Raw genomic sequence first — 19,128 nt, forward strand, 5'->3', positions numbered from 1 at the left:
GATCTTCGGTCATTGGGTACTTATGCTTCACTTTTTTGCTTTTCCGATAAGTACCCCATTGAAGAACCATCCTTTTGAGTATTTTGATTGGGTAGATCAGTTTTGTTGTTTTTAGTTGTCAGCTGGGAGGGGTAAGTGTGGTAGGCAGATCCTGTATAAGGACTGTCACACTTTTGTTTAGGCCCAGAACAAAACCGGTTCCATCTGCCATTTCATTTCTAAAACCCTTAAGTCGAGGCTTTCCACCCTGAAAATGTTCCTTGAAACTCAGATGACCCAAGCCAAATAGTAGAATCCCTAGTATTCAACATATCCTTTCTGTCCAAGAAGAAACTTAAAAGTCAAGTACCTTGTCCGTTGCCTGCTGCCAAGACTCTTTCAGAGGCTGCTAAGTCTCTTGAAACCTTCTGGGCAGTGAGTGCCTCAGATGAACCAAGTTTCATTATTTCCGAGAGCCCTTTAGGGGTCTCTCAAATCTTTGTCAGGGAAGATGTTCCAGGTATACTTCACAACAAATAAAATAAAAAAAAAATAAAATCCAAGATATAAATGACCAAAAACCAGGATCTTCCACAATAAATAAGATATTCCAGATACTCTGAAGTGTGCCAAGGCCCTGAACCTCTGAGTTTAGTTCAGGACCTAGAAAGTAAAAGCAGAAAACTAGGCATGTGACATCACCTTTTTCCCAAAAAGAGTGGATGGACTTTTCCCAGGGCTTATTGAAGGCAGTCGTGGCTGTGAAACCTCCTGTGTGTCAACTGCCACAAGCCACTCCACAAAAATACTTAAGATGCCTCTGCCTCTACAGAGGAGCAGGATCTGGATTATGATCACTCCCTGGATTATTCCTAACAGATGCATTCCCCTGAATGGCTTCCCTCTGATGGGGACACACACTCCCCTCATTCCCTTATTGAGGAGGCCTCCTTTGGGAAACTACATCCATGAAGCATGTTGAATAGTACTCAAAGAAAATCTTGGATGTTCCGAAATGATACTACTGTCTCCTGGAAATGGTCACTTCAGCCCCCCATAGTCCCTCCAGTGCTAGATGCATACCAGGGCACCTTTGTCTAAATGTTCAGCTCCTGATTCTCAGCATGACACCTAAAATGCTAGACAAGATCCTACAATGTGTCTGAACTAAAATACCTCTAAGATCCCTGTGGCATACCCTTGCTGTCTCCATGTCCTCAAATCAGCCTTCTAAACTTCTTCCCAGTGCTAACGCCCCTCTCACTGACCAGGATAATAGGGCTGCAGATAGGTGGGGAAAGTTGACACCTCTTCCACCTTTGCATTCAGAGCTATCAACTACCAGACACAAATGACTATTTGCTGGCGGTCCTGCATTCTCTGAATAAGTTCGTCAGAACCGCAATCTGTGGATTCTAAGCAATAAATGCAGATCTTGCTGTTTCTAGCTACTCAAATTGCTAGGCTTTGCATCAAATACAGTTATGATGCCATGGATGCCTCTTCCAGAGCTGCAGCCACAGGCTTGGTCATTATATGTTATGCATGGTTGCGCAGCCAGCTCATCCCTAAGGACTTCATGTTCTTACCCTGTTCTTTAAGGCATTAATGATTTTAGATTTGAAGGACTGTAGGCAAATTTTACATGTTATGTTGTCCTATCTCACCTTTATTTTTACTGGATTTGTTTGATGCCGATCCTCTGCTCCGACTCGGCCGAATATATTAGCTCGAAGTCTCTAACGTGGCTTGTGGCAGGAAGGCATCCCATCATGCAGTGATGTAATTCCCCAGATCTCGTTTGCTGCTTTACGAGTTTGGATGCTGTCTCCTTGGCTGTGGCTAAGTTCTTTAAAAAGCTTCTAGTTTCCCTTTATTAAGCTATTTTTTAGCTTTAGTAATTGCTTATTAGTAGTAGTTAGTAGTTTTTTTTTCTCTGTAGTTTAACTGTGTGCTGTGCTTTCGAATGCTGTTTATCTTTTCAGTGTGTGCTTTTGGTGGCCATCATTAGTCGCAAGACCTTTTTGCTTTATTCCTTTTTTTTTGGTAGTGTTGTAGATTAGTGCTTAAAGTAGAAGTTAGCTTTTATATTAGCTCGTTTCAGTTGGCTAATTTCCTGTTGTGTATCACTGTCGCTCCCAACTCTACTAGGTCCATTTAAGTAAGAGGGCCTAGTGCCCGTTCAATTTAGAGGGCAGAGTTTTTGTTCCTATCTTGTTAGACACATTTTATAGTGTGATAATACTGTTTCAGACTTAAATTTTTTTGTGTTTTTATAAAGGTGTGTTAAGCTTTACCTGTTATTTTAGGAAGGAAATGTTTAAGGAAGCTAGAAAGAAGGAACCGAAGCCTTCAGGGTTCAAAAAGTGTAAGAAATGCTCTGAGGATGTCCATCACTGATGGGCATAACATTTGTGTCTGTCTGGGGGCTATTCACCTCCAAGAAACTTGGGCTTTGTCATTCCTTTAGCTTCCATGTTCTGCAGGAAAGAAATAAGCTTATACTCAAAGGGCTTCTGAACCTTCTTTTGAGGAGGCTGTACAGAGCACTTATTCTTCCAGTAGATCCACTTCGTCAAAGAGCGACAAGGCTTCAAAACGGCCATCTCCAGCTTCTTTGGCTCAGTCGGAGCTGCCACTAAAATTGGTTAAAACCTCTGATGGGTTGATCTCCTCTGCTCCACAGCCCTCGGAACCAACTAAGATCATAGACTTGGACAGATCTAGTCCTTCGGCTCCAAGGCCTTCAGAGCCAAAAGACAGTTTTTGGAGCAGGTCCACTGACTTGTTACCAGTCTCCCCTACCTTGAGATCTCCCATTTTGGAGAGAGCTCGCTGACTAACCCTCTCCTCCAGGTCCTCTAGGAGCTTATTGGATGATGACAGAGTGCTGCACAGACTTTTGAAGTCGCCGGTGTTGGCTAAATTGTTTTTGGCTCTGACCCAGTCGATTCCAGAGCCGGCTAAGACTGGCTGATACATCCACGAAGATTCTTCCTCTGAGCCAAGCTGGATCTTCGGAGCCAGAATGCCAGGTACCGCTTGCTGTAGATTGCTCGGTTCAGAGACCTTTTCCGGAGATTTCGGAATCGATCCCTGCTCCGACTTAGTGCCATCCTGAGTGTCTGTCTAGGGAACGAAACTCTCCAGTCGGCTCTGTTGGGGGGGGGGGGTGCTCGGACCAGAGTTTCTTTGGTTCCGAGTGTACCTCTCGGAGCTTCGGCTCAGCATCTGCATTGGCCTCAGAGCTTATCTTCTTGGAGCTGGAAATTCCCTCTGTTTCCTCAGAACCAGAGGTGTCCTCCAAGCCAGAGGGGTCTGCCTTCGAGCTGATGTGTGCAGTCCCCTCCTACAGCTCTACACAAGGATACTGGTATCCCCCCTCCAAAGCACCGGCATCTGTTTCGGTACCACTCCCATCCACAGGACAGCAGAGATTCAGAGCCTCAGGGAGCCCCATTGGGCAAGCCCCACTCTTTCGAGACCTCCCCAGAATACCCTTCTGAGGAGGCTTCTTGAAAGAGAACATGCAAGAGGAAGCATATTGACTCCCCTGATGAGTCCATCACCTCTGACACGGACCTAGAGAAGTCAGATGGGTCCTCACAGTTGTCCTCTGAAGTTATCTCCTTCGCAGATATCCTAGAGATCCTGAAATAGGCGGCTGGAAATCCATCAACCCTTCTGATGAGGAGTCTGTGTACCTGCAGGCTTTTGGATCTCCACCTTCAGCCTCCTAGATGTCTCTGCCTTTCGATGAGCTACTGGACTTGGTTAATTGAAAGGCGTGTGAGTCCCCAGATACTATGGAACCAGTCCCTTGGAGGCAGAATAAGTTGTCAGCACCTGTGGAAAAAGAATTTCTCATGAAAGGCGTTCCTGTAGATGCTTTGGTGGTGGCAGAACAGCCACCAAGAAGGAACTTTCTGAAACATCCTCTTCTGTCCATCCACTGAATAAGGACTCCCGGATGGACAGATATGGGAAGTGTCTTTTGTCAGCAGCTTTTACCCTGAGATTGCTGAACTATCTTTCGCACTGTACGAGGCTACAGAGAGATCTCCTGAAAGAGTTAGGAGATGCTGTCCAAGGTTCATTGGGTACAGGGAGAAAAGGTCACTTCTCAGCTATCTACCTTAAATTCCATCGTTAACTCCTCCATGAGACTAATATCCTATGCAGCAGATGGAGCTGGCAGGGCAGCGGGTTCTGCAGTTTCCCTAAGGAGGCACTCCTGGATGCACTTGTGCAACATTGAGGAGCCCTTCAAGTTTACCTTTACCAACTCCCCTTTTGATGGTTCCTCACTTTATGGAACTAAAGTCAAGGACACACTCACTAGATGCAAACAAGAAGAGAAAACTCTGTCTGCCGTTTGGGTACGTTTTTCCATTCCTTCAAGACCTTATCCTAAAGGTCAGACAAGTGGGAAAATGTGGTTCAAAAGATCCCAAGGAGTTTTTCAAGATGCATGAGGTGAACCCTTCCCCAGGGGCAGAGGGGGAGACAATATTGGTAGACGTCCTAGAGGCAGAGGGAGTCCACAAAACCAGGGTGACTGTGATTCCTTTCACGGCCGGCCCTCAGCGCTTCTGAAAGGAAGGCCCATCTGCTCTACTCTGGAGGCAGTCGGGGGGGGGGGGGTTCCTTTGTACCCAGAAGCCTGGCGAGATATCGCAAGAGACAAGTGGATACAAAGTATAATATCCAGAGGCTATTCCATTCCCTTTAGCCATCCTGCCCCACAGATCAGAACAATCCCAAATGTTCAATCCAGTCAAAGGGAACAAACAACTGTAGAAATTCAAACGTTGCTAGACAAGAGTCGTCCTTGAAGTCCCCGCAGACCAAATAGGATTCAGAACTTACTCAAAATTCTTTTTAGTGCCGAAAAGAGCAGGGGACTGGAGACCCATTTTGGATCTCGGAAAGCTAAGCAAATCTTTGAAGAAGTCCAAGTTCCAAATGGTAACATTGCAGTCAGTTCTTCACTTTTTAAGGAAAGACAACTGGATGTGCTCAGTTAGACCTCCAAGATGCGTACTACCACATAAAAATGGGTAGAGCATCAAGGAGTCACTTGCGCTTCTGGCTGCTCCCCCTGTTACTACCTTCCAAACTGAATCTTTCTGCTCCTCAGAGCCTTCATCCCTCTTTCTGAAAAGCTTTCTCTCCTTTTCTGGGAAGTGGCAACTACAGACCTATGGGTCCTGACTGTCAAAGAAGGATATACCAAGTCATTAGAAAGCATCCCCTCTCTAAAGGAATAAGGCAAGCTCTTTGCTCTGCCCTGTTATTCAGGGCACCATAAATGAGTACCACCCGCCTTCATAGGAAAAGGGTTCTATTTCAGAATATTTCTGGTGCCCAGGGAGGAAGGACAGTGGAGACCCATGCTGGATCTCTCTTCTAAACACCTTTTTAAAGGTACCCACTTTCAAAATACTGTCTACATACCCTCCTGCCTTTCATTCTTCCTTATCGCTTTCTTGTGTTATTAAACCTGAAGGATGCCTACCTCTTCATTCCCAGATTTTTTTGTGGCTCACCACATTTTCAGTTTACTACTTTCAGTTGATCTTTCTGCAACACCAAGAGGTTTTACAAAGTGCATAGCTCCAGTGGTAGCCTTCTGTCGCACTTGGGGAATTCATATTTTCCCCTACCTGGATGACCTATTGATTCAGGCTCTCTCCATAGACTCCTTCCTTGAGCATGTATGTTTCACAGTACTTTTTCTGATTTGCATACTAAATACACACAGAATGCTTGCCTTCCTTCATATGCAGAAAATTCTGACCCCCTTTTTCAAAAACATCTACCCCATGTCTCACTGTACAAAGAGATGCTCAGAGCCTTGAGTTTCATAGCAGCTGTCATTCCAGTGGTACCTCTGGCATGTACATATACAGAAAATTCAGTGGCACCTGAAAATATCTAGTCTCAACATTGCCATCCACTGGATACCCTAATCCCTTTACCTAGCCTCTAAAAGGGAGTTACGGGGTGGCAGGTCATGCTGAACACAAGCCTTCCTGTCACCCAAGCCCCACCCAACCAAGTTATTCTCACAAATGGTTCAGACAGAGCATGGAGGGCTTGGACAGGATCTGACAGAATACAGGGTAAATGATCTTCCCCCCCATTCTGAAAGATCACATCATCCTGAAAGAAATGAGAGCCCTTCTGCAAGCACTGCAGGTATTCCATTTGTAGAAGCCAGGCTCTTTATTGGTGTACAGAAACAAACATCACCATTGTATGGTATGTGAGCAACCAGGGGAGAGGCACAAGATCTTGCACAATGTATATGTTAGCATGGGAGGCATGGCACCCTACCCACACAGGCACGACTGAAAGCTGTATACAATCCCTATATGGGGAATGTACTGGCAGACTCCCCAAGCAGGTCCTTAGAGCAAGCCCTCATGAATGGACCATGAACAAGCAAGTCTTCAAAACTGTAAGGCATCTGTGGGGAGCTCCACAGATGGACCTTTTTGCTTTACCAGAAAGCCATCAGCGTCCCCAATTCTGCACCAGGAGTCTTCCCCTCTCCTTCAGCTCGGTGGACAGATGCCTTCTCTTTCCCAGTGGTCAAGGAAGTTTTTGTATGCCTTTCCCCCTCTGCTACTACCCCCAGAAATCCCTCTAAAAGTTCAGAAGGTAGCTCCACAACTCTTACTCTTGGCCCGCTTCTGGTCAAGACAATATTGGATGTTCTTCGTGTTTCACTGTTGCAGTCCTCACATTTTGGTTACCCCTGCCAGGGTAGCCCTCGACAGGCCTGAATACCAGAGGTTTAGTACTTCTGCGTCAGTTGCTGTCTGTTCAGGACTGACATCAGGTCGTCAGTAGTATAAAGTAAGGCAGCCAACTTCATTACATCAGTCTCTTGCCGTACAGCCCAAAGCAGAAGCAGTTCCCATGAGTGCTGGTCGGCTGCTACTTGAATTTTGTCTACCGAATTGAAGCTGAAGTCTTCTAAAGCTAAGTACTCTGTTGGGAATCCTTTTTTCTCGCACTAACCAATGTCAAAGTTAACAATTGTCTCGCCTGTGGAAAGCAAATACCACACAGAGACTTTCATTCTTAATGCATCGCGTGTTTAGGCCCAGACCACAATGTCCCCCACTGTCACTTCTGTGCTTTGTTCAACGCCAGAACTATCCGTCATCGGGCCCTTATTGTAGCTAGATATTTTCGCTTACAGTCCTTGAACTCAGATATGGCTTCAGTAATCCATCTGACAATAGATGATCTGAAAAAACGTAAAGATAAAGACAGACTGCACAGGTCCAAACCTGCTGATGGCACTCCTGTTAAGCTAGTCAGTTCTCCAGTCCTCAGTGAGGCGCTTTCCCAGCCCCTGATGCCCACGTCTCTGGATTCGCAGGCCATTACAGAAACCCTTTTGGAGTCCAGTATGCTACAGAACTCTTCGACTAAGCATCCTGCGGTCGTCTCTACGGTGGATGGATCCAGAGCCACTGAGCGGGCACCGGCTTCCGAGGAAGTCCTTAGCACTACCAATTCCCGACACAAACAGATGTCTTCTTTCGTGACTACTGTTCTTCGAAAACGACAGTTTTTTATACCCATGGTATGAACAACACCCAAGAAACAGATGACCCAATCTCAGGCACCTGCTTCCTTGCCTCAGTCTCAAATGCTTAAAATGGCAGAAGACCTTATCATGCTGATCAGGGGAAGCCAAACTACTCCCTCCAAAAGGAAGAGTCAGATGACTCTGATGCATCTGAATACGTTCAACCCCTCTCTACTTATGAGAATTCTGATACAGATAATTCCATCCCTTCAGCATCTCCCCCAGAGGATTTTTCCTTTGGGGAAACCCTTCATACCTTAAGGGAGCATTTCCAGTGGGAGAGGCAGGACTACCCTCAGTCAAAAGAGAGACTCAGGGAATTCTTAGATCTTCCACAGCACAGACCCTTGGCCTGTTCTGGATGTTGCAGACCTCCTGCACCCAGAAAACCAGACGGGTACTACAGAGTCCCTGACTCTCAAATTAAAAAAAAAAAATCCTTCTGATGACCCTGAGGTAATTTCTCGATGGCCTAAAGGGATTAAATCAACCTTTAAGAATCCCACCCCCTCAGGGATTCCCAAGCACTAGACTGATAGGGTAAAAAAAAAAGTATACACCTCAGCTACTCTTGCTATCAGGGCACTAAATTGTCCGTTCCATATACTAAAACTTCAGCAACATACCATGGAACTCCTCAAACAAAAAATTTCTTCCTTTCCTGCTTTTGCAGAATCTAGAGAGTTACAAGAGTTAATGCATTCTGCAATTCAAGTAACTAAACACACCTTGCACTGTGGTTTTGACACCCTAGAAGCTTCTTGCATGGCAACAGTCACTGTATCTGTCATTAGAATGCATGCATGGCTTAAGGAACAGCCCTTGCCAGACCATGTCAAATCTAAATTGTTGGATGCCCCCTTGCACAGACAACTTATTTGGCAGTAAGGCAGAAGAGGTCTTAAAGATGGAAGAAAAAGCAAAATCTATGCAGAGTGTGATTTCTTACAGGTCCAGCCACCCAGGTTCAGCAGGCATTGTCCCACCAAGCACTGGTCCTTTCCTGCTCTCACTAAGCCAGTTCGGCCCAGACCCTGGGGAACCAGACCCCCCCCCCCCCCCAGACAGCAGCCACAGGAAATGCAGAGATCTAAGCAGTGGACTACCTCCACTTCAAAACCAGGGATTTCTAATCCACCCCCTTATGGTAAGAACTCACAATGACTCATCCCTCCCTCTGCCCACCTTCACTTGCCCCTAGGAGAAAAACTCTCCTTTCACGCAAGTACCTGGGCCACCATTACTAATGACTGCCGAATTCTCAACATAGTGTGCCAGGGATACAAATTTCCTTTCCACACCCTTCCAACCCCAAAAGGGTTCCCAGATCAACCTCCAAACCAGTGGGCAGAGGCGCATAAGTTAGTCCTTTCCCTGCTCTGAGGGCAGTAGAGCACGTTCCTGCAGAACAGAAAGGCCAAGGTTTCTACTCCAGACTTTTTCTGGTACCAAGAAAAGAGGGCACCTGGCGCCCCATCCTAAACACCTTTCTGGTGATCCCAAAATTCAAAATGCTCACCCTCCAGCAGCTGCTACAAATGCTCTCCAAGGATGCTTGGCTGGCCACCCTAGATCTAAGAGGCCTACCTCCACATTCCTATCAGGGAATCATGCAAGAAATCTCTGTTTCAGGGCAGTATATCAGCACTTTCAGTTCTCTCTGCTTCCCTTTGGCTTATCTACTGCTCCCAGGGTTTTCACAAAATGCCTGGCTTCACCCATTGCCTTTTGCAGACAAAGGATTATCCAGATTTACCCATACTTAGACTGCCTAATTCAGACAGTCATGAAAAGCTGCTCAAGCACCTGGCCTTTGTAAAGTCCCTGCTAACCTCCCTAGGGTACACAGTCAACGAAAAGAAATCCAAACCGGTGCCCACCCAAAGGATTCTATTCCTGGGAGCAAGCCTGGACACAGCATCCCAAATGGCATTCCTTACACCAGAAAAGCAATTTTTCCTGACAGCCTACTTCTCTCAACTAGCCACTAGATCCCAGCTATCTGCAAGGAAAATCCTGCAAGCTTTGGGGTTCATGGCATCTTGCATACTACTCATTCCATATGCCAGAGTGCATATGAGGAAACTTCAGTGGTACTTAAAAAGCCTTTGGTGTCAACACTCAAGACCAGGAGACTCTTATACATATAATTCCTTGCCTCAGAAAGATTTTCTGTGGGCAACAGCATGCTCCCACAGCAAGGGATTACCTTTCTCACCCCCCCTTTGCTGCCCAGACCCTCAACACAGACGCATCAGACTGTGCCTGGGGTGCACACCTGGACGGCAAGTGCATACAGGGCCAATGGAGCCCACAGCAAATCCCTCTGCACATCAACCAAAAAGAGATGATTGCTATCCAGCACGCCTTGATAGCTTTCAAGCCCGTTCTCTCCCCAGGGGCTCTCCTGATCAAAACAGAACACCACTGAGATGTGGTATATCAACAAGCAGGGAGGGACTCACTTCTACCCTCTATGCAGGCTGACCATGACCCTTTGGCACACAGCCTCTGCCATGCATCTCCACATGTTAGCATAATTCCTACCAGGTTCTCTGAACTCCTTGGCAGACCAATTAAGCCGAAATCTTCTGGACCCACAAGAGTAGCAGCTCAACAGAAGAACCTTCACCTAATAACTCAGGAATGGGACACCCCGAAGGTCAACCTCTTTGCCTCCCACACCAACCATCAGCTCAGCAAATTCTGCACCAGGGAGCATCACTGCATGGCTTGAAAAGTGGTTGCCTTGTCCTTCCCCTGGGTCAATCTGTCGATCTATGCCTTTCCTCCACTACCTCTTTATCCCCAGGGTACTGCTCAAAATAAAGGAGGAAAAACCAAGAACACTTCCTATAGCTCCAGACTGACCTAGTCAGCACTGGTACCCCTTGCTGCACAGCCTGTCTCCACTGCCACCATGGCATCTTTTTCAGATTCCAAACCACCTGACACAGAGGGAAGGGGAATTCATGCATCCCCAATTGCAGACACTCAGTTTGGCAGCTTGGCTTATTCCCTAACCCCCAATCAGTCTGCCACCCTCAGTAAAGAGGTTCTAGTTGTTATACGTAAGGCCAGACGCCCTAGCACTAGAAAGTATTATGCTGACAAATGGAAAAGGTTCTGCACTTGGGTTCAATATAAGGGAGCCAATACGGCACAGCCCTCCCTCCCTCTCATCCTGGATTACTTAGCTGACCTGCTACACAGTGGCCTCTCTTGTTCTATTAAAATTCATGCCTCTGCTATCTCTGCTCATTTTCCCACAGAGCAGCCCCTTTTCTCACACCCTTTGATCAAACAGTTCCTAAGAGGGGCTAGAAACTTGAGGCCACCCAGAAGAGCACCAACCCAAGCTTGGGACCTTAACTTTGTGTTGGAAAACCTCATCATGCCCACTTTCAAACCAGCTTCTTCTGCAGAGGTAAAATTTCTCTCCTGGAAGACAGCTTTCCTTCTGGCCATCACTTCAGCCAGAAGAGTCCCCGAGCTGCAAGCACTCATGGCTGTGGGAATCCATCTTCCATGCTGACAACGGTATCCCTCAGGATGAACCTATCCTTCATGCCCAAGGTGGTGTCCAGTGTGGGTCTCAACCAATCCATTCATTTGTCCACCTTTTTTCCTAATCCCCAGAGCAAGGGGGAAAGGATCCTGCGCACTCTGTGCACAGACAACTCAGATTCTAAACTAAATACAAAAAGCAGTAGAAGGATGCTCCAATTTAGCTCGCTCAGCAAAATACAACTAAAAAAAGACAAGCGATGCTCCACACCGTAAAACTTGACTAAACAATTTAAGACTATGATAGCAACAAAACAGCAAACAGAAATACAGAGGACAAGCGCTTTCAGCTACTAAAGCCTTCTTCAGATCCACATTCAAAAACCACTTCAACATAATATAAAGCTTCTATCAGCCAATGACAAATATGTAAATATCATCCACCTCTGCAGCTTTTCTCAGAGGAGTCCCCACCAGAGACATCCTGGAGGCTGCCATCTGGACATCTGTTCACACCTTTACCAAACATTACCACCTGCCTCCCTTCTCCAAATCCAGGGCAGGGTTTGCTTCTGCAGTCTTGCAGGGCATCCTAGCCAACCTCTAGTTTCCTTGAGTGCCTCCACCCATTTCCTCAGCTGTGGGAATCGACCCAAATGTGATGACTGCAACAGTGAAACACGAAGAACATGGTACAGTTGTGTGTACACTTACCATAAATGTAGATGTTAGTGTATTCACTGTTGCAGTCCTGGTTTCCCTACCTCCATCCCCCTTTTTTCTTCTCTTTCCTTACAAGGGACATATTGATATTTACTTTCTACTGGTGGGGTTCTTCCACCAGAACCTGCCTCCCTACTTGGGGTCTCCTGACAGGTTAGGACAATGAAAACTGATGTAATGGCATCAGCTGCCTTACTTTATACTACTGACAACCGACGTCAGTCCTGAAGCAACAGTAACCAACGTAGAAATACTAAGCCTCTGGTATTCGGGTTAGCAGAGGGCTACCCTGGCAGGGATAACCCAAATGTGATGACTGCAACAGTGAATACACTAGAACATCTACATTTATGCCAAGTGTACACAACTGAACTTTTCCTGTCCTACTCCACCTGTCCAAGGGAAACTATTGGAAAATATCTTTGCAGCCAGATCAGCTGACCCATAGTCTGCTTCTTTACCCAAAGCCAGCCACTCTGTGGATAAGGTTCTAATCCTTAAAAGATTCTCTGAAGAGGTGATTCGGGTTCTAGATGATGTCAGAAAACCTGTCACCAGAAAATCATATACAGCTAAGTGGAAACGATTTTCAATTTGGTGCTTCAGGCACAGCATGAACCCATTCTTATTTGATAACTCCTGTTGTCCTCAAATACCTCTGCGAATTATTACCCACTTGTCTAGCCTACTCTTCCATTAAAGCCCATATGTTTTCCATTAACACCTGCTTGCCTGTTGATGCTCCTCCCGTGTCCAAAACAGAGGTCAAACATTTCTTTTTGGGTGTCCTACATATTATGCCACCTAGGAAGCCTATTCCTCCTCCCTGGAGTCTCACCTTTATACTGGAAAAACTGACACCCAATCCCACCTCCTTTGAGACAGCAGCTTCTGACACTTTGAAATTCAGCACCTGGAACACTATCTTTCTGCTGGCTCTGACTTCTACCTTCAAAGTGCCTGAACTTCAGCCTGTTGTGGCTAGTCCATCTGTTCTCACCTTCCACAAGGATAGGTTGACTCTCCAAGCCAGACAGTCATTCACGCTTAAGTGAATGAGGTGATCCTCAACCAGGCCATCTACCTGCCTAAATTTCCCCCAGTCCCCAAAATAGTTGGGAAAGAATTCTCCACTCACAAGCAGCTAAGAATTTACTTGGACAAAAAAATTCATTCATGGACTCCAGATTGGGTCATCCAGGCTCTTTGTTACATGCAATATGGCAGTATGGGATAGCATTGCCTCCATGCCTTTAAGCAAATTCCATTAGGTTTAGTGGCCACCTCTGGGGCATTCTACAAGGGAATAGATGCCAGATCCATCTTGGAAGCTTCCACCTGGTCTTCTGCATGCATTCACCAAGCATTACAAGATTGATGCCTTTTCAAGATGCAGGACTGCCTTTGCTCGGTCTGTCCTGTCTGGTCTCCTGGACAACTTTTCCTCCCTTTAGCCAGCCTCCCTCCTCAAAACCTCCTTTAGCTCTGGGAATCAACCATATGGTAATACTGTTACTAGTGATTTCAGTCAGGGCATAGTACAGTTGTATAAGAACTTAACAGTAGATGTCCTGCTAATCACAGTTGCATTATTCCTTCACTCCTTCCCCTCTTCTCTTCCTCTGCTCCTATTTTTCTCCTCTTCTCTTGCAGGCTGTCAACAAATAGACTGCTTTTGGGGGAATTTACTACTTTGAAATTATACCCCTCCTAGCTGATCATTTTTTTCCCCCTCAATAGGCTTCAGTCTGCTGTCTTGGAGGTAGTTTTGAGGTACTTGTGTGTACATCCACTTTTATATCGTGATGCTTGAGTTGAGGCCACACGTCAGGCATGCACCCACTGGAAGGTAAATCTTTGGTACCCTTGCCGGACATCAGTGGATGAAAACCCATATGTTAAGAATACTGCAACAGTGATCAGTAGGGCATCTGCTGTTATGGTAAGTTCTTAGAGCAGCACCATCTCTGCTGTCTTTCTCAGGAATGTTTCTGCTTAGAGCTTGTGTGAGGCTAATATCTGGACTTCATCCACACCTTTTTCAAGCATTAAAAAGCTGTATATGTATTCCAGAAGCAGAGCAGGCTTTGCTACTGCTGCCCTAAGTTGTTCAACCCTAGGACTAGTCCGAGTTAGTACTGCTTTAGTACTCTCTTTACTTCTAGTACTACTGCAGCAGAGATGTGTACAAAGAACACAGTACAACTCTCTTACCATCTACTGTTATAGTAAAACACACAGCACAGTTGTGTTTTACCATAACAGTAGATGCTCAAGTCCAAGAATTTTAGCAGAGACTTCTATCACCTTCCCATAAAAAAGCAAAAAAAAAAAAAATTCAAGACATGGAGCCTGTGAGAAGTGTGTGGGAAGGAGGACAATGACCTTTACTTTTCCCCCTTCAAAACCAAGGGTCTGGGCCAGGGTGACTATTTTATAATCCAGGTTGATAATTTCTGCCCCCCACATGGGCATACAGTATAGTCTCTTGAACCAAAGATGGCTTTGGCTACTGTATGAGGAGATGTCACTGGGAGACTACCAAAGCTTCTGAGATGGCCTGTAACACTAACAATGGTGTTTGCTTGCAGCTAACTCTTGTACTACTTGAGTGTTAATGCATATGTTATTCCTGGACTCTGGCATCTATGGTAACTGATGTCCTTTATTAAAGTTGCTATTGGTACTGATAAGGAAGCTCTGGTCTGAATGAATTTCTAGTGAGTTGATGAGTGTATAAGTGTATAATACTTACCTTTTTGCTTTTGTTCTAGATATCTCTCATTCGAATGCCATATGCGTGCAAACTCCTTTTCCAGGAGCTGATGTCAATGAGTATTGCACCTCGTATGATGACAACATAAAGAACTGTATATAATGTAAATCTAGAATATTATTTTATGAATCTTGAATGGTTCGGCTTAATGTTTTCCATTACATAGCCAGATATTGGTGTTTTAATTTTTAGTTCCATGAAGTGTCAGTACACTGGAAAATGAACCATTACTGAGTTAGAAATCGGTATGTCCTGTTGCTCATTTTATCTTGAGCTAGATGTATGCATTTAGGTGCTCTGTGCATCCTGCCTGCTTCCTATATGCACTGATGCTGATCTGAATGTGCTGATGCTGAGCACAGTGTTTTAATATATTCATTAACTAATGTCTTTTGTTTTGTGCAAATTTCTGTACAGCAGTCAATAAAACATTTTATAATTTTATTTAAATGTATACATGTTGTTAATAGCACATTATACAGATTTGCAAATTAAGCAGTTATTCTAAAAAAATGCACTTTCGAGCTTCTTAGTTGAGTGATGAAGAATACCAGATCTGAGTTTTAGTAGCGCAAGACTTTTCTTTTTTCAGAGCTCTTTACCCGGATCTGGGGGAAAAAAAACACTATTAATGGTTGTCCTTTACATTTGGATCACAATTCTTTATTACATGTCTTCAAAGCACAATGATTAGTCAAGCAAGTTATAAATTTAGACTGTTTTTCATAAGCAGAGTCATTAACGTATTCCTGTCTGCAAACTGAAGTTATGTTCACTGTTGGAGTCTTGGGACTCCTACTTGCAGAAGAAGCCTGGGTGTCTGGCCCAACTTGGAGCTCTTCACCAATGTTCTACGTGTTTCACTGTTGCAGTCATCACATTTGGGTTATCTGCATGCAGGTAGCCCTCAGCCGGCCTGAATGCCAGAGTCTTGGGATTTCTGCATCGGATGCCGTCACTTCTTCCATGACGTCAGGTCGTCGGGGTATAAAACATGCATCTGATACCATTACATCAGTCTTTCTTGCTGTGCAGTGCCTGAAGCAGAATCAGTTTGCAGGTGCCGGTCGGTCGAATCCTGAAATTTTCATTTTTGAATTTCAGACCTGAAGCTTCAAAAAGATAAGTACCCCGCTGGGGATCCTTTTTTCTTGCTCTAACTGATGTCAGAAAAAATGGTCTTGCCTGTGAAAAGCAAATACCTCCTAGAGATTTTCATTCTTACTGCGTCACCTGTTTAGGCCTAGACCACGACGTCTCTCACTTTTGTTTTTTTGCCTTGTTCAACATTCAAACTATTTGTTGTCGGGCTATTTTTGTAACTAAATATTTTCGTTCTCTATCTCAAGTCCGAAATGGCTTTAAGCCATCCGACTACCGATCTTCCAAAAAAAACATAAGGATAAAGACCGAGACAGACCGCATAGGTCCAAAATTGCCGACAATGCTTCCATTAAGCTAGTCGCCAGTCCGCCAGTACTCTGGCGCTTTCGCAGCCCCTGATACCTGCTTCTACAGATTCGCAGGCCTCTGCTGAGACCCATTCGTAGTCCGGTATGCTGCAAGATGCTTCTTCGACTATGGAACCTGCAGATGTCTCTACCTTGGATGGGTCTAGAGCCTTTGTGCAGGCACTGGCTTCTGAGGGTGTGTTCAGGCCTATGGATTTTCATATTAAACAGACTTTGTTTCAAGCTAAAAATACCAAATTCTTCAGGCCTAAAGCTTGCACTATGCCTAGAAAACCGATGACCAAAGTGCATTCTCAGGTCCACATGCCTCAAAAACAAATGATTAGAATGGCTGAAGGCCTTATTACCTTAATTAGGGGAAGCCAGCCTTCCCCCTCCGAGACCTAGAACTGATTTTCCTTCTGATTCTTCTGATCAGGAATCTGATATCTCTGTTCCTTCTGACTACCAAGATTTACCCTTTTCTACATATGAGGATTCTGATGCAGAGGAATTCCGTTCCCTCTGCTTCCCCTCCAGAGGATTTTTCTTTTGGTGAAACCTTGCATACCCTTAGGGAACATTTCCGCTGGGAAAGCCAGGACTATTCTCAGTCCAAAAAGAGACTTGGGGACTTCTTAAACCTGCTTCAACACAGGCCTCTAGCTATCCCTCCTGTTCTGGAGATTGTAGATATTTTCTTGGCATCCAGCCGTACCCCAGACACTGCCCCAAGCTCCCAAGAAACCCGACAGGTACTACAGCGTACTGACTCTCTCAAATTCCTCTTCAAGAATCCTACTGCGGATCCAGACACCATTTCCCAAGGACCTAAAAGCATTAAGGCTACTACTGCCAGAAATCCTATCCATTCTGACAGGGATTCTAGGGCTTTAGACAGGTGGGTAAGAAGGTGTACACCTCTGCTACTCTGGCCATTAGGGTTTTAAATTGCCAGTTTCATATGTTAAAGTATCAGCAACATGTTATGGAACTAATTAAACAGAAAATTATGTTGATTCCTGACTGTGCTGAACACAAAGATTTACAAGACTTAATACATTCTGGTGACCATGTTGGTAAACATACTTTGCAGTGTGGTTTTGATGCTTTAGAAACATCTTGCAGGGCTGCTGTCACTGGGTCTGTACTTGGAAGGCATGCTTGGCTTAAGGAACAAAACTTGCCCGATCATGTTAAAGCCAAATTACTGGATGCACCCTTAAGCCAAGAGCGCCTTTTTGGCAACGGAGCAGAAATCGCCCTTAAAAGAATGGAGGAAAAGGCTAAATCTATGCAAACTGTTAAAGATTTACAAGTACAGCCACCTAGATTCAGTAGGCATTGGCCTTAAAAGAACTGGTCCTTTCCAGTCCCTTCCAGGCTTTCTCAGTCCAAGCCCAGGAGCAGCAGACCGCCAAGACTTCAGTCTCAGGCTATACACAGATCTAAGCAGTGGGGGGCTCCCACTCCCAAAGCAGGGAGTAGTAAGCCACCCCCCTATGGAAAAAATTCCACACGGACTTATCCTTAACTCTTCCAAGCCTTGCTCAACTGCTTGCACCTTTAGGAGGAAAGCTTGCCCTGCATGCAAGAAACTGGGAATTCATTACCCAAGACAAATGGGTTTTAAACATAGTTTCCCTAGGATACAGATTCCACTTCCACTCTGTCCCACCCCCAAGTGGATGGCCAGACCCCCTCTCCCAAACCAGTGGGCAGAGACCCAAAAACAAGTGCTGTCTCTCAGCATCAAGGCTATTCAACCTGTCCCAGCAGAACAAAGTGGACAAGGTTTCTATTCAAGACTATTCCTGGTTCCCAGAAAATAAAACTGTTGTCCTATCCTGGACCTGTCTATCCTCAACACCTTTCTGCTGATTCCAAAATTCAAAATGCTAACTCTTCAACAACTTCTTCCTATGCTAGCCAAGGATACCTGGCTCGCAACCCTAGATTTAAGAGAAGCTTATCCTGCACATCCAATAAGGGAATCTTGCAGGAAATACCTACGCTTCAGGGCAGGCTGCATGCACTATCAGTTCTCTGCACTTCCCTTTGGCTTTAAATACTGCGCCTAGGGTATTCGCAAAGTGCCTAGCTCCAGCCATTGCATTCTGCAGACAGAGAAATATTCAGATTTACCCATATTTGGACGATTGCCTGATTCAGGCAGAGAGTGCGGGACTTGCTATTACAGCACTTGGCATTTGTAAAGAGGCTTCTAACTTCACTGGGATACACCATCGATGAGAAGTCGTCACACCTGTTACCCTGCCAACAGATTGTATTCCTGGGAGCAAGCTTGAACACAACTTCCCAGATGGCATTCCTCGCTCCAGAGAAACAAATTTATTTGACAACCTACTTCAGCCTACTGGCCACAAAAACCCAGATATCTGCAAGGAAAATCCTGCAAGCCCTGGGGTTCATGGCCTCTTGCATTCTAATTCCATATGCAAGACTGCATATGAGGAAACCTCAATGGTATCTAAAAAGTCTGTGGTCTCAACATTCTCAGGACCTGGAAACCATTATTCCTATCATTCCTTGCCTGAGGGCAGAGTTCCTTTGGTGGGCAGAGGCCTGCTACCACAACAAGGGACTCCCTTTCACTCTACCCCATGCTGCCCAAACCCTAACAGACAGACTATGTATGGGGGGCTCACATGGCAGGGCAATGCATTCAGGGCAAATGGAACCCAAAACAGATGCACCTTCATATCAATCAAAGAAATGGTAGCTGTACAGAATGCTCTGACAGCCTTCAAAGACCTTATTCTTCTAGGACAGCTGTTGGTAAAGACAGACAACACAGTTATGTGGTACATAAACAAGCAGGGGGGAACCCATTCCTACCCACTCTGCAGACTAGCCATGGCTCTGTGGAACACAGCTTTGACCAACCAAGTGAACCTACAAGCTCAATTCCTGCCGGGCAAACTAAATTCACTGGCAGACGACAAGCAGAAATCTCATGGATCCACACGAATGGAAACTGGAACCCAAAATATTCAAGCTCTTGAGGAACAAATGGGGGACACCAGAGGTAGACCTGTTTGCCTCCCTTCAGAATTACCAGT

The 19,128-nt window shown here is 45.4% G+C and overlaps 2 protein-coding genes across 3 annotated transcripts in view; one reads left to right on the forward strand and one right to left on the reverse strand.

Moving 5' to 3' along the window:
• POLR2B (RNA polymerase II subunit B) overlaps positions 1-15,038 on the forward strand; it is a 1,548,892-nt gene extending 1,533,854 nt beyond the window's left edge. The window contains exon 21 of the mRNA XM_044059158.1: positions 14,593-15,038. Within this exon, the coding sequence (XP_043915093.1) occupies positions 14,593-14,682 (90 nt within the window). The 3' untranslated portion in view covers positions 14,683-15,038. The remainder of the gene's footprint in view (positions 1-14,592) is intronic.
• Positions 15,022-19,128, reverse strand: part of IGFBP7 (insulin like growth factor binding protein 7) — a 648,223-nt gene continuing 644,116 nt past the window's right edge. For both annotated transcript variants that reach the window (XM_044059015.1, XM_044059014.1), the window contains one exon: positions 15,022-15,202. In XM_044059015.1, the coding sequence (XP_043914950.1) occupies positions 15,183-15,202 (20 nt within the window). In that variant the 3' untranslated portion in view covers positions 15,022-15,182. The remainder of the gene's footprint in view (positions 15,203-19,128) is intronic.

Source organism: Protopterus annectens, chromosome 17.part0 (assembly GCF_019279795.1).
Source record: "Protopterus annectens isolate FY-2018-M chromosome 17.part0, PAN1.0, whole genome shotgun sequence".
NCBI lineage: Eukaryota > Metazoa > Chordata > Ceratodontiformes > Protopteridae > Protopterus > Protopterus annectens.